Source organism: Sceloporus undulatus, chromosome 4 (genome assembly GCF_019175285.1).
Source record: "Sceloporus undulatus isolate JIND9_A2432 ecotype Alabama chromosome 4, SceUnd_v1.1, whole genome shotgun sequence".
In the NCBI taxonomy this organism is placed as follows: domain Eukaryota; kingdom Metazoa; phylum Chordata; class Lepidosauria; order Squamata; family Phrynosomatidae; genus Sceloporus; species Sceloporus undulatus.
Genome location: NC_056525.1, coordinates 102,755,003 through 102,771,481, shown reverse-complemented (window position 1 = coordinate 102,771,481; position 16,479 = coordinate 102,755,003). Strand labels below are relative to the sequence as shown.

General features: G+C 40.5%; 1 protein-coding gene across 5 annotated transcripts in view; it reads right to left on the bottom strand.

The window, feature by feature from the left end:
* Nucleotides 1-9,710: 9,710 nt before the first annotated feature.
* SH3GLB1 (SH3 domain containing GRB2 like, endophilin B1) overlaps nt 9,711-16,479 on the bottom strand; it is a 38,599-nt gene continuing 31,830 nt past the window's right edge. For all 5 annotated transcript variants that reach the window (XM_042462411.1, XM_042462416.1, XM_042462412.1 and 2 more), the window contains 2 exons: nt 10,885-11,125; nt 9,711-10,280 (listed from right to left, as the gene is read on the bottom strand). In XM_042462411.1, the coding sequence (XP_042318345.1) occupies nt 10,173-10,280; nt 10,885-11,125 (349 nt within the window). In that variant the 3' untranslated portion in view covers nt 9,711-10,172. The remainder of the gene's footprint in view (nt 10,281-10,884; nt 11,126-16,479) is intronic.

The window sequence follows — 16,479 nt, the reverse complement described above, 5'->3', positions numbered from 1 at the left end:
TGTTTGTTTATTTATTTATGGTATTTATACCCTGCCCTTCAGCCCTAAAGGCTCTCAGAGTGGCTTACAATTATTATTTTTAATTAGACGGTTGCCTGACCTCAGGCTTACTATCTAAAAGACACAACACAAAAAGAGAAGGGAATGGTGGTGGAAAAGGGGATGAGGTCCAGTGGTTATTCTCTCCCTCTGAGGCTTGGATCAAGGCAGATGGACTGGAGGGAGGGCTCTTCTTCAGGTTAGCCCTGATGGAGCTGGGCCTGCTTGGTCACTCCCTTGAAGGCTGAAAGATGGCAGTTATAGAGGGAGGAATCTCTTCCTTCAGGCTAGCCCTGATGGAGCTGGGCCTGCCTGGTCACTCCCTTGAAGGCTGAAAGAAGGCAGTTATGGAGGGAGGAATTTCTTCCTTCAGGCTAGCCCTGATGGAGCTGGGCCTGCCTGGTCACTCCCTTGAAGACTGAAAGATGGCAGTTATGGAGGGAGGAGTCTCTTCCTTCAGGCTAACCCTGATGGAGCTGGGCCTGCCTGGTCACTCCCTTGAAGGCTGAAAGATGGCAGTTATGGAGGGAGGAGTCTCTTCCTTTAGGCTAGCCCTGATGGAGCTGGGCCTGCCTGGTCACTCCCTTGAAGGCTGAAAGATGGTAGTTATGGAGGGAGGAGTCTCTTCCTTCAGGCTAGCCCTGATGGAGCTGGGCCTGCCTGGTCACTCCTTCGCAGGCCGGAAGATGACAGTTATGGAGATTTCTCTGAAAATGTCTGTGAAGATGCCAGCCACATATGCTGGTGAAACGTCAGGAATAAACTCTTCTAGAACATTGCCACATAGCCCGAAAAACCCACAAAAACTATTATTGACACTTTTTCTAGATGGATACAAATAATTCCTATCCTCATAGAAACAAAACACACTCTGAGCCTATGAGACACCCAGGCACAGACACAAAAGTTCATTAAAACAGACACCTGAGTGTCACCATTTGAGATACATACAGTTCAAGGTAGCCTACAAGCAAGAACCATCCATGAAACTTCCCAGCCCATTGCTGGATCATAGAAACTATTGCCATTTGTGTATGTATGAACAAGATACACTTGTTGGCACAATCAAAGACATTAATATTCAGCAGCCAAGCTCACAAATTATGACCACTCCTCAAATACAGTGTAAAAATGTGGTATATTTCTTGTTGGTTATAGGGAGAAAAACCCTGTTGTATGCAGTATACAATGGCCTTTTCCTTTGCTTATTATCTGCAAGGCTACCTTTAGTGAAGCAGTACCATCAAGCAAAATGGTTTTTCTTTTCCCTTAAAGGGGAATAAATGGTGCCATCTGCTGGTCAAATTATATCATGGAGAGGACATTGACAGCATCACTGATCTCAATGGTCAGACTAGAAAACATCCCACCTTTTTGACAAGTAGCATGTATAGAGGCAGGTATTTGATACCGCATTTATCTTTGTGAGCTGTGTTTCATTGTATCTGCATCGAAGGGCCAGGTCACTGACAGCTGCCTGATCTGCATCAGAGATAAAAGATAGCTTCATCTTGGCATAGTTTTAGGGTAGAACTAGATGCAAACCCATTGGGCTCTTGGTATCTCCTGGGGTTTGGCTCCAGGACCTCCACCCCATGGATACTAAAATCCATGGATATTCAAGTCCCATTAAATTACAATGGTGTAGTGGAATGGTGTCCCTTACATAAAATGGCAAAATCAAGGTTTACTTTTTGGAATGTATATATTTTTGAATATTTTCAAGCCATGTTTGCTTGAATCAGTGGATAAAGAATCTGTGGGGATGGAGGACGCAATGAATGGAGTTCGTTGATTATTTTTTAACATGAAACATTAGTTTTCCATGTTGTCATTATAAATAATAACAAAAGGTTATGACTAAAAGAACACCATACAATTAATAATGTAGCTTAAATGCAGAAAGCAAACACAAATAAGGACTGCATGAAAAGAAAATACAGTATGTCTTTTGCTTGAAAATGTCTGCAGTTAAGGGATATCTGCAGATACAGTAAAGAAAAGAGTAGGAGAATCAGAGTAATTGTAACATTAAAGCATGTGCATCTGTACTGCCTGGAAGAACAGCTTTGGTACAAAAAAACTGAATGTTATTTTATTGCCTGGGTTTTAAAGCATTTCCCACCCTTTCTTGCCTGGGCCTATCACTGTATTTTATTATATGTACTCATGTATAAGTCAACTCCATGTATAAGTCATTGGCAGGTTTGGGGGCCAAAATTATGGACTTTTATATGGCCCATGGATAAATTGAGGGTAAAACATAAGCTGCATGTAACAAAGAATGTAAAGGGCAAAGCAAAGGAAAACAATGCTGAAGAACTTACAAAATTTCAGCGGGCATAACTGTATATGCTCACCCTAAGGGCTGGATGGATAAGAAGGGAACTACAGTAAATCATGGCTTTGTGATATAGGCAACCAGATGCAGATGGGGCTAAGAAAATGCACATATCAAAAAGGATTAAAAGGCAGAGGAAAGAAAATGCTGGCTACGTTAGCAGTGATTAATGCGATATCTTTGCTTGACTGGAACCCAGAAAAGCTGAACAAGATACACAAATGTTTTATCCAGATTCTCCAAAGCCCAGTTGCTCTTAGCAGTCCTTTGAGAAGATGTGCAAAAGAGCTGCCACTGTTGCCATCATTTCAAGCATTCAGATTCTTCAGAAGCAGCTCTGCAGTGGAAGAAGTAGAGGGGTTTGGTGCTTCTTTTAGGTGTTCCTGGGATGGACTAAGCTCTCACCCTTTGTCTCTCTACTCAGAGAAGGGGAAGGTCCCTTTTTAAATAAGGGTTAAGGCACAGTACTTACATTGACCCAAGTTTTTTGGGTTGATCTTTTGACTACCATTTCTAGACTTACAAACGTGTACAGTATATACAACAATTCTGTCTTAGAACTGGCTCGCAAACAAATATCTAAAGATGTAGCAGAGCCCTACCCTGTGTACTATACTATGCTGATTATGAAGATCTTGGCCTCTTTCATTGCTTTTTCATTGTGACTCCATTTAATACACATTGAATATTAATAAATTTTGCTTCAGAAAGAAATCTCTCAATTTCATATTTATACCCCATCTTACCAGTGTAGGTTACAATATTAAAGCAAAAGACAGCTAAAAACCTGGGAGGTTTTTATGTGTTCCAATATGGTCTCTGTTTTAAAAGATGAAAATAAAATAAAATAAAAATAAAGCCAGTTTACTGTCGTTTATGAAAGATGTTTATTCTCCCCTTTAAATCTACGGAATTGTAGTCAACATGAATCATGGGAAAAAATGTAATATTGATGTGAAGAACCTTGGCTCACAAATACTGTACACCATGAGACATCTCTTCTTTCATTAGCCTTAACTGAAAACTGTGCTGTAGGTTATAAAAAGAATGAGAGCCAATGTGGTGTAGTGGTGTGAGCATTGGACTATGACTCTAGAGACCAGGGTTTGAATCCTTTTTGGCCATGGAAACCTTGGGCAAGTCACTCTCTCTCAGGCTCAAGGGGAAGCAAAGGCAACCCCACCTGAACAAATCTTGCCTGAAAACCCTGTATTGCCTTATGACAGAAACAGCTTGAAGGCACATAACACATACATAAAAAGTCCAGTGGTTCCTGCAGCAAAAGTAATCCTTCTTGAGAATTACAGCAGTTGTAGTCTAAAAGCTTATGTATTGTTTTTAATATGTATTGGGTTTATATGCTCTTTTAACTCTGTGCTTTTTAACTGGAATTGTGTTTCCAATCTGTTGTATTTTAAGCTGTTATTGTTCCCAGCCTTGATCCACAGGGAGAGACAGATAAGAATATTTTATATATTAACATTGTTGTTTGTTGTTGTTATTATTATTATGGCAATGTTTTTAGGGGTAAGATTAATGTCCTTGTATTTGCTGTTCATCGTGTTATCCTAAATGTGAAGTTTATTTTCCCTCAAAATATAAATCGATGAGAATAAGTCTGACACAAGGGACTGTTTCCCACTGCAGCAAATGCCAGTACTTTTGCCTGAAGTACAGGGGCAAAGTGAAGCTTGTGTATACAGAAAAGCCATTTATTTAACACATTAGTCTTTGGCCCGTTACAGACGGGATAAAAAGTATGCACGGAGCGCGTACTAGGGTTAAGACGGGGCGGTCCGCCCTAACCCTAATGCATGCTCTGCGCGCACAAAATGGTGGCGGCCATTCCACACGGTCGCCACCATCGATACGTGACGACCGTGACGCCTCCAAACGAGGCGGTACGGTTGTGACGTATTGGGGTTGCGGCAGGGCGCCTAGGGCGCCCTTTCCGCGACCCCGGAAGGAGCTCCGTTTCGGAGCTCCTTCCTGGTTTGGTCCGCTGGGCGCAGCCTTCAGACAGCTGCGCCCAGCGGACCAAAGGAGAAAGGGACCAAACGGCCCCTTTCTCCTTCTCCCCGCCGCCGCGGGGTGTCCTTGGGGCTTTCCAGGCTGCGGGGAAGGGGCCTTTTGCCGCTTCCCCGCAGTCCAGAAAGCGGCGGATCAGGGCCTCAGCAGCTGCCGCTCTGGATGCTGAGGCCCCGATCCGGTGGGGAAAGGTACGCCTACAGGCCGCCCCAAAGGGGCGGTCTGTAACGCACCTAAATGAACTAAAACCAGTCCTTTTCTTAATATACAGTGTGATTTATACTGATCAATTCAGTATAAATTAGTCAATTTCCATACATGTCAGGAAATGTTCTGAAAGTGGTTGTATCAGCTCAATTAAAGGAAAACAGAATCAGACACAAATCTAGGAGGGGGTAATGCCTTAACCACTAAGCCACTGCATCGCAGGAACATATCCTGCCATGATCAAAAGACATCTCTGACATTTCCAGGAAAAGTTTATTGTCTGATTAATGAGTCTAGGAAGAATTACAAAACCATTTCTCATGATTTGGGTCTTCACCAATCAATGACTGCCGGACAGACTCCTGCAAACATAGATGATGACTCTATCCAAAAATGTCATCCTACCATAATCTAAAAATAAACTGCTGCATCATCCAGGAAGTCACAAAGAACATCATCATCCAGTTCTCTGCAGGCCATTCGCCTAGGCTAATATATATTTATGACTCAACTACATACTTAATAAAAACGATATTTGTGTAAGGATAACAAGGAGTAACCCACTGTTCTTTAACAAGAATTACTGTCCTTTTGCATTTTGCTAAAGATCACATGGATCATTGCTATTCAAGGTGGTCTTTAGCAAAATTCAGAACAGTAAAGTTCTGGAACATAGTTTCCATTTCCCCACAGGAAGTACCTTTGCCACAGGCCCCTTTGTGTGTCTAGATTTGCATGTTTCATTTACCATGACAAATTCTGTTTCAAATGTGTTCAGGTGGCTGCACCACCTGCTATATGCTTCATCTATTAGCCTTCTCATTTTATCACAAATGTCTTGGGTTTGGTCAATGCTTGAAATAAACAATGGTCTGGATCTGGATCACAAAGGTTAATCTGTAGTGGAATTTTTGTGTGAGCAGGGCTTTAGACTTCATGGTGTTCTAGTGACTGCTAACCGCATGATATCCAAGGGAAGGGTTCCCCTCCTGCGGCTGACAATAAAACACATTGGGCCTTCATCACATTTTGTATGGCAAATGAAAACATTTCCCACACCTCTAGACCAGTTTTGTCTGCTCTCTTTGGTAGTAGCACTCCAGGGCTTCCCATACCTGTTACTCATTTTTTCAAACTGTAAGTATCAGGGATTGTACTTGGGATCTTTTGCATACAAAGGATGTATGATCATCATTGAACACTATGGGCCCTTCTTTTGAAATACACGAGGTACCTCATGTTGCAGAAGGTTGATGGCACAGTAAAAGACAGTTGGAAGGCTCTCTCTGCAATACTTCTGTCAAACACGATTCCTTCTGTAACCCATTAAGAATTTGACTGGGAATTCTGGGGGCAACCTGTCTAGTGAGCTTGTCGTCTCCACTTAGTGTACTTTAAATAAGCCACACTAATCCAGAGAATTTAGGACAGGGACAGAGAACATGTGATGCTCCAGAACGTCTTGAACTGCAGCTCCAATCATTCCTCAGCTTTGGTTACGCTGGCTATGGCTGATGGAAGCTGCAGTACAACATCTGCAGGAGCACATATTCCTCACCCACTGATTCAAAAGAATGGAAGAAAAAAGAAGCAACTCACAATGGGGTGGCTTACAAAGTAAAAATAATATACAGTATATCTTTAAAATACAAGACAAACGTTTCAATAAAGACAATAAAATGCAACATAAATGTTTCCTTTCTTGCAGAGAAAGTTAAGTTCTGATGAAGACTGGTAAAAGAAAAGGCAGTTTACACAATTACTTCCCCAGCAGTGCATCTGTGAGGGGTATAGACTCACAAGCACTACTTTCCCTGTGTCCCCAAATCCATCCATCCACAAGAGATTTACCCCAAGAGCAGGTTTGGCACACTGCAGCTTATTTTCACAGTTGCATTTTCACAGAATCTTCAGAGAAAAACCGTTATTTCGAGAAACAGTTTATATGCAGAGAGTTCTCTCATTCAAAGCAATAATTTGTTAGCTCATTATTCTGAATTTTAAAAGTTGTGCTTCTGCCTACAACTGTGTAGACATCTGAAAGCTTTAATTCCATTTTGCAATTCTAAACAGATCCCGCTAATTGCTCATGTCAGACACCCACTTCATGTATTTAAAAAATTTATAAAGCAATTTTGGTCTATCGGGGAGGGGACTCCTTAGCATTCGAGTTTATTAACTTACTGCTTGTTCCTCATACTAATGTGTTTTCCATCAGTCACTCCTGTCAAGAAACTATTTATAAAAGATTTAATATTCATAAAGTAATTCTGTATTTTCGTTTACTAGACGCCTATCACACAATGCCCAAAAGCTCAGATGTAACATTTATCAAACTGTCTCCATTGTTGAGGGCGAGCTGCCTTGCCTTCACATCACTAAACAGCAGAAAGAGGCAATGATCAGCGGAAAAAAAGACATACTAAAGAACAGTATGAGAGCTGCGACACACTAACCGTTTTAATAATTACATGTCTGCTTGATGTGTTTGCTGAAGCCAGAGTAGTTGAAGTTTCTCCCGCAGCTTCAATTTTCTATTTAGTGTAACAGGAGAACAGTTTCACTTCTAGTGAGAAGACTAGACTAGTGGTTCTTAATCTTTTGTTAAATATATATTGAAACTTAACTCAGTATTTGAAACAACAATAAATATCTGAACACTGAACCATTAACAAATACACCATCCATTCAACCTTTCCTCAAAGGTGCTGGAGAGGGAGGGAAGACTTTTCTCCTGCCTCTTTCTGCCAGTTTGCGGCTGGAGTTGATTGAACAGCAAGGCCCAGGCCCAGCCAGCCAGCCAACCTTTGCCTTGGCTCCTGTCACATGGCTCCTCCATTGCCATGAGAGTGACCACATGACACCAATCTTAATATCACTCCACTGGCTGCCTATTAGTTTCCGGGCACAGTACAAGGTGTTGGTTATTACCTTTAGAGGCTTGGGTCTAACCTAAGGGATTGCCTGCTTCTATACAATCTGTCCCGCATGCTCAGGTCTTCTGGGAGGAATTTGTTGCAGCCCCTAAAGACCAGATTAACTGCAACCTCCCAGAAGACTTTTTTTGCAACCGCTCCCAGTCTATGAAATGGCCTGCTGGACGGGATCCATCAAATCACTAACTTAGGCATGGGACAGACCGCCCAAAAAGGGTGGCCTGCCGGCACAGCAGTTGGATCACTACTATAATCAAGAAAAAACACTAGTGACACTTTTAATTTCTCTAAAAAAAAGTATCAGAATAATTCAATAAAGATCATCTGACTCCTTGAAGTGTGCGCCAAACCATATTTGACAAAGTGTTAAGAAAAACACATGGTCAGTGTAGCCTCCAAATGCTATTCTTTCAGTAACAGTGAAAGCCACTCATTCAATCTGAAGTATCACAGAACCTGGGGAAAGACTTTGCTGCACATCAAATAAGATTCCATTTTTAAATTGGCTATACTGCTTTCAGAGGAAAAACAAGAAAGCAGCCAAAAATATTGTCATTAATTAAAATAGTTTCTGTTTGTAAAGACTGTAACATATTTCAACATCAAGAGTAGCTGCAACTTCAGTAATAGAAAATTGAAGTTTATTGAAACTGGTGATCTTGCTTACAAGTGTGTCTTGAACAGTTCCCAAAATCTGACTGTAATTTTGTCACTGTAGCTTGAAAGAGTGTTCTTTTGTATTGTGAACTGCCAACTTGCAGGATCACAGCTTGAAGTTCTGGATTTTTTTCAGATCATTTATAGAATCATGTCAACAAAATATGTGGAATTTTCAAGTGTTGATCTCCAGGCTGTCATGAAATTGCTGTCCCTACAAAAGAAAACTCCAAAGGAAATCCATGAATGTATGATGCAAACACTGGGTGACAACTGCCTGTCATACTCAACTATGAAGAAGTGGTGTGCCAAATTTCAGCATGGAGATTTTGAGACTGAGAATGCAGCAAGGTCTGGAAGGCCTTCAACAGTGTCATCTCTGAAACTGTTCATCATATTCATGCCCTGATTTTGGTAGATCGGCAAATCTCAGCTAAAAGAATTGCTGAGAAACTAGAGCTATCCTGGGAACGCATTAGGTTTATAATTCATGAGCAGTTAGTTATGCAGAAGCTATCAAGAACCCAAGTGGATGCCAAAATGTGTGAATGCTGACCAGAAACCAAATCAAGTGGATACCTTCATTTTGCAGCATTTTGAGTGATATAGTGATAATTTTTTTGAATGACTCACCACTGTTGATCAAACATGGTTACAGCACTATGACCTGGAGATGAAACTACAGTCCCTGCAGTGGTGGCACTCAGGTTTTCCATGGCCAAAGAAAAATGTCACCAGGAAAGGTCATGACCACAGTTTTTTGGGATAGAAAAGAGATTTTGATGATTGTCTTCAGAAGAGCCAAACAGTTAATGCAGAACAGTACTCTTAACTTGCTATGCTGATTAAAGGAGGCACTGAAAGAAAAATGATAAGGGAACCTGCAGAACTGTATTCTCTTTTTGCAGGACAATTTATTTGCTCACAAGTGATAGCAAGGTAATGGATGTTTTGAAGAATTTGGTTTTGTGTGCATACACAATCCATCCTATTCACCAGATCTTGCTTCCTCTGACTATTTCATTTCCAGACAATTAAAAGTTTGAAAGGGAGGAAATCTTTGAATTTTTCAAAGGTGATATCAGCAGCTACTAAAGGCATGCTACTAAATAAGCAGAATCAAATCCTCACTGCCCCTTTGCTAGTCTGTTCATGAGTACATGTTTGCTCTTGCTCCCCAGATCACACATAATGGATTTTTCATAGAACTACCAATTATTTTCAAGTCAGTGTTTCCCAACATCAATGAAAGTTTCTTGACTCTAGTGTCCTTTAAAGCACAATTTGTCATCCTGATATTTCCAACTGTGACAGGAAAAAAAAGCTAGATATGAGCTTTGGTGTGCTAACCTACACTCTAGCCTATAATTATGTTGTAAGAAGCGACAGCATAGTTTTGCTAGCTATGCCTCAGCAATGCTTATTGGACATATTTGAAGTCAGATTAAGAGACACTGGACAAAAAAAAAAAAGAACTCAGAAATAAAAAAGAGTAATGCTACTTTCCTTTCAGAAGTGTATTTAATGTTTGCAGCTTTAGAAACCTCAGGCCTTTTAAGATATTAAAAATAAAATCTGTTCAGCAAAGAAAAAGAATAGTGTCATCGTTTAACAATTTATTGTTTGTGAAGAAGCCTGCATTATGAAAAGTTCTGTAGAAAACAGTTCTGCCTGCTTTCAGTTTTAGATTACTCAAAAGTAGAAGTTTGTTGTTAGTGAAAAGTCCAGTAGAAACAAAGTTCTGTAGGAAACAATCTTGGCACATAAAGTAAAAGCTTTTAAACAACTTACATCTGAAAAGAGTATTACCATGCAATATTGGCAGAAATGCCCATTTTTAATGGCTGATACTCTCATCCATTAAGACATTAACATGGAAGACACTTAAATCTGCTTTATATAAAGTTAATTGCATATAAATATGGTCTCACCATCACTGGCAGTCTTTATAAAAAGCCAGTGATTCAGTTTAACAGTTCTAAGTAAGTAATAGGCACTTTGCCCTTCTGATTTCCTCGTTCACCCATCAACCAATCTGAATCCATGCCAGGGATGCTGTATACTGTTATTACCTAGAAAGAAAAAGAAAATGATACAGGTCATTTATAAAGAAAACTTCTTCTCTTCCCTGCTCAAGCAAATACTAGCCTAGAATACTGGGGTACTTTGGTGGATAGGGGAGAGTGGAGAGAACACTAATGTCCTCGTCTACTGAGTGTGAGAAATGGGGAGAACTTGTGCATGTATTTAAAATGAGAATGGTGACACACATCAGTATTCCCTAGTGATACCAGAAGTGTGCATTTGCCCTCCTAGTTTCACAAAAAAGAAATGAATTATTTTATAATTGTCCTGATGCCAATGGGAAATTGGCATGAAAGATCAATAGCAACTAGAACATCAAAGTAATGTTGCAGTCATATGAGGAACATAAAAGGAGCCTATGACTTGGTAATATCACAAGCCTTATGTAAGTTAAGCTCTTCATTACTTCAGATTCAGTTGCTGGTACATTGCCACAGATTCAGTTGCTGGCAACAAATGGCTACTTATCTTTATAGCCTTTGATTGTAATGATGTCAGATCAGAAGATGGGTTGTCCTCTAGCTGTGCACAGGATTTCTCAATATAATTTTATTTTACTTCTATGTCTGAGCTAGAGTAAGAAACATGTACCTCATCCGCAAGAAGTGATAATTCAGTGCTGTTTGCAGCATCATAATCATAAAGAACTCTGGCTTTTCTGCTGCCACTTGATGTCTTCAGTTCACCAAAGCTTGTAGTAGCTGCTACGTTGCTTAGTGAAGACAGGGAGGCTGTAACAGAGGCAGAGGACGCAGCCGCAGTAGTATTAGAACTACTTGGAATACAGGTTGTAGTCGACTGGTTATTGTTGGCGAGGAACGTGGATGGAAAGCTGTGAAAGAAATTATTATTATTCCGCCTCTATCCATGGATCAAGGTGGGGAACAGCAACAAATAAAGAAGGCACAACATCAATTAAAATACATTAATTAAAACATGCAACAATTTATAAGGACAAATAAGGCATACACATTCTAAAACAATCCACATTTAAAATTCATCATTTCAAATTCACAATTTAAACATCACCTGCATAAGCCTGCCGGAACAGACTGATCTTCGATGCTGTTATAAATTCAGGCAGCATATTCAGCTGTCGAACTCTTCCAGAAGATCATTCTATAGTCTAGGGGAGGCTAAAGGAAAAGTCCTCTGGCTCAGAGTTGCCAACCTAGTCCTGGCTGACTGCAGTAAATGTCTGCCAGAGAACCTGAGTGTATGGGTGGATTATACAGGCAGCTGTGATCTTGTAGGTAACCTACAACATATATTTGCCTCTCCAATTTTTTTCCTATGCAGACAGAAAGTGTGCTATTCTTTCCTAGCTACAATAATATTTACTGATACTCTTCTTTTACACATTCAGAATTTTTCCAGAAACAGATTTTCCAGTATCTCCCCATACATCTTCAAACCGCAAAGAATAAATCCTTATCCTGGTTGGTTTCAAATAAAAACCTAACACTAGACATATACTGAATCATAAACAAAGGGATTCAGCATGATTTTGCAACCACTGACTGGAAGATCCAAATATTTCAGCCAGCCATTATCAACCTACAATATTTATTGTTACAGCTTTGCAAAATTTTACATCTTTTCAACTAACACTGATGAACTGGAGACAGATTAAAGCCCCCATGAGTCTTGCCTTGACACCATCCCCTTGGATTATGTCTTGAAATAGCTTTGTGAACCTGCATCAGGCCATCTTACAATAAAAATTTTATGTCATATGTGTAATGCACTTCTTTAAAAAAAAATTTTTTTTACCAACCGATATATTAAAAGAAGGTTCACAGAAATTATACTGTAGAAAGGTAATGATTTCATTCAGCCATTCTGTCAGCCCTGACGCTCATACAGGAGATGGAGCAGAAGAATCTGGGCTGCCATGTTTTTTCCTTCCCACCTTATTGTCTCAAACAGTGGGCAATTTATTCTGCCAACACTTCATCTAGTGTAGGTACTGGCTGTACCAATGGCCCCATACAGACTGGCCAAAACAAAGCTGCTTTGGGTCACTTTGGAAGTTAGCTGTTAAAATGATGCATGCATCCTAAGAGTCCGGAAGCCGCGCCAAAGCCACTATCAAGTCCTAAGGACTGGAGCGCAGCTTTGGTGCAGCTTCTGAACTCGTAGGACAAATGCATCATTTAAACAGCATACCTCCAAAGTGACCCGAAGCAGCTTTATTTTGGCCTGTCTGTATAGGGCCAATGTTATACCAGCAGAATAAGGCAACATAGGATTCTGTGGATCCTTGACTGGTCCTAACACACCCTAAGCCATCATGATTTTGTCTAGCGTGCTGAAAGGAGAAAGCATTACCAGCAGGCCAAGCCTAATGACAGAAAGATTACTGTATTAAGAGGAGATGGAGTCTGGAAGACATGTTCTTCTCCTATCTTATGGCACCCCTAACTCCTGGAGAACAGGAGAAGACTCAGCAGACTTGAGGAGGGCAAACGTTGTCCCCATCTTCAAAAAGGGGAAAAAAGAGGATCCCAACAATTATCATCCAGTTAGTCTGACATCAATACCAGGAAAGATTCTAGAGCAGATCATTAAACAGAGAGTCTGTGAACATCTAGAAGGCAATGCCATAATCACAAAAAGTCAACATGGGTTTCAGAGAAACAAGTCATGCCAGACAAACCTAATCTCTTTTATTTGATAAAATTACCAGCTTGTTAGATGGAGGGAATACTGTGGATATAGTATATCTTGATTTCAGTAAGGCCTTTGACAAAGTTCCCCAGGACATTCTTGAAAACAAGCTTGTAAAATGTGGGCTAGACAAAGGAACTGTTACATGGATCTGTAATTGGTTGACCGGCCGAACCCAAAGGGTGCTCAACAATGGCTCCTTTTCATCCTGGAGAGAAATGACCAGTGGGGTCCCACAGGGCTCTGTCCTGGGCCCAGTGCTATTCAACATCTTTATCAATGACTTGGATTAAATAATTGGGAGTATACTTATCAAATTTGCAGATGACACCTAATTAGGAGGAGTAGCTAATACTCCAGAGGACAGGACCAAAATTCAAAATGACCTGAATAGACTAGAAAGCTGGGCCAAAGCTAACAAAATGAAATTCAACATGGAGAAATATAAGGTACTGCACTTAGAGCGGAAAAATGAAATGCACAGATATAGGATGGGGGACACCTGGCTGAATGAAACTATGTGTGAAAGGGATCTGGGAGTCCAAGTAGACCACAAGTTGAACATGAGTCAACAATGTGATGTGGCAGCTAACAAGGCCAATGCAATTTTAGGCTGCATCAATAAAAGTATAGTGTCTAGATCAAGGGAAGTAATAGTGCCACTATATTCTGCTTTGGTCAGGCAGCCCTACCTGGAATATTGTGTCCAGTTCTGGGCACCACAATTTAAAAAGGATGTGGAGTAAGTGGAGCATGTCCAAAGGAGAGCAACTAAAATGGTGAAGGGTCTGGAAGCCATGTCCTATGAGGAACAACTAAGGGAGTTGGGGATGTTCAGCCTGCAGAAAAGAAGGTTAAGAGGTGATATGATAGCCCTGTTTAAATATTTGAAATGTGTCCTATTGAGGAGAGAGCAAGCTTGTTTTCTGCTGCTCCAGAGATTAGGACCCGCAACAATGGATGGAAGGTACAGCAAAAGAGATTTCACTTCAACATTAGGAGGAACTTCCTGACAGTAAGGGCTGTCCAACAGTCGAACAAACTCCCTCGGAGTGTAGTGGAGCCTCCCTCCTTGGAGGTCTTTAAAGAGAGGCTGGATGGCTATCTGTCAGGGATGCTTTGATTTGGATTTCCTGCATGGCAGGGGGTTGGACTAGATGGCCCTTGCGGTCTCTTCCAATTCTATTATTCTGTGATTCTATGAATCTCCTTCTTGACTGGTCCTAACACACCCTAAGCCAGTTTCTCAATGAGGTAAATACTCCTTTTCCACTTTCCAAAATATATAATGAGAAATGAAAACAAGGTTCAACTATAGAGACAAATGATGTTAGTAAATAATTGATTTGCTTGAAAATGAACAATGCTTTTAAACATATACAGACAAATGATGTTTTCAAATGACAGACTCCAAGCCAATTTCTGGCTTTTCGACTGAAAAGATGTCAGAAATAGGACTGGGAAAGACATCTCCTCTAAGTACTTTGAAGGTAATGACAAGGGAATGGCTAAATGGGCCATTCTCAATGTGGCCCCTTGAGATGGATGTGCTGTCTGTGGAAGATGGGAGCTGCAATCCAACACATATCAAGGCTGCCAAGTTTGGTTTAAACCAGTGATTTAAGGCAGTATTTTATGTGAGAAAGGCCCCAAGGTTATATTTAACAAAGGTACAATTTACAGCTGCTGACTGTCATGACGGCAGGGATGGAATTTGACATACAACAGAGTAGATATGCTCCTGTTTGAAACATTCTATGTTTCCCCCCCCCCCACCTTTAATTTTGCTATTCTCCACTATATAATGATGCATATATCTAGATACCTCCATTATGTGTCCCTCAGGCCACTTATTTAAAGTGAAGGAATTGCAAGGGCTAAGAGTTGGGGAGAACAATATCTTCCGAAGACCAATATCTTCTGAAAACACAGCATTACTTTCTGTACTAAAGAAAGCCTTCCACTGTAATCGTGTATAAAAATTGGTTGCAGAAAGTTTCATTAACATAAATCCCACATGCCAGTGTTTGCTGTAAAGGACAGAGAAGCAAACCTGTAAAAAGTTGACAGCCTTAAGGTTTACTCTTGCTGAAATCAATACAAATGCCTTTCCACCTCACTTTCCAGGATGCTCCATGCACAAATTGAAGCTGTTCTCATACCTTGCTGTCATTGTGTGCCTGCCTTCACGTCATTTCTGACTTATGACTGACCCTAAGGCAACCTATCATGGGGTTTTCTTGGCAAGATTTATTTATAAGAGGTTGGCTATTGCTTTCTCATGAAGCTGAGAGAGTGCAGCTTGTTCAAGGTCACCCAGTGGTCTACAGACTCAACACTCAAACCACTATGCCACAATGGCTCTCTCCCATACCTTACATATAGATTTCTTCAACAAGACCTGGGCTCACATAATCACTTGGAGGCCAGTTGTAGAAATGAAAATACTGATTATAAAAGACTTGAGAAAACTGAAGAAAAGAGAAGTATGCTGCCTGCAAAGTGAGGGTAGGAGAATAAAAAGAAAAGGTGGAGGGAGTGAAAAAGGCACTTGGTAAATCACTAGGTGGTGTTCTCTCGCTCTCTAGTTCTCTCTTGCTCTGTATAGTGTATGTTATATGTACCTGTGGACTTGAGGGTGGGCCAAAACTCAGGCCTGGTGCATTTTCTCCCCTTGAACCATGGATAATCTAGTTTACAAACTTCCTACTCGGCAGATGGTGGTGGTGGTGGAAAGTCTGCAATATTCTACAGTCCCTAACTGCTCCAACCCCACCCACATCCAGTTTTAGTGTCTAATTTAGCGTCTAATCCAAGGATAAAGCAGCCCTCAAAATGCTGAACTGCAGCTCCCAGCACTCCTCACCACTGACCATAGTACCTCAGGCTGCTAGGATATTTGACCCAATCATATCTGGATGTGTCCATGATTCCCAACCCTTGTTTAAGTAAACACAATTTATCCTTAATAAGCGTATAATTCTTTAAGACACTTCCAAGAACTAGATTTTAAAAAAAATAATGAAATAACTACAGATAATTCTCAAGGCCCTTTCTGGCAAACAGTTCATTAACTTCAGAGAGACTAGTTTCAAAGGACTGCTGAGATTTAGACTCTTAACAAATAGAAGAGTTAAGATCTTTGATCAAATATACTGACATAGCTAAGATTAAATGTATTTTTGTACTAGCTCTGAAAAAAATGCCTGTAAATTCACAGGATTTTCCTATTTACTGGTAGCTATTGCTTATTAACTTTCTGCAGTAAGATGTTCCCTTCCTCAATTTAACACACAGACTTTTTTTTTTCCCTACTCCCTCTTTCCACAGCAGTTTCTGCACTAGTAAGCTGTGTTATACTCTGGCAAGCTTGCAGAAATATTCTCAAATCAAGCCAAGGCCTTCAATTAGGAAGCCAAGTGTTAAGATGCAGCTGCCCATTAGAGACTGGTTTTTAATGAATGTGACAACTGTTTGCTAACATGAAGCAATGCCACAAAACTGGTTCGTTGTTCT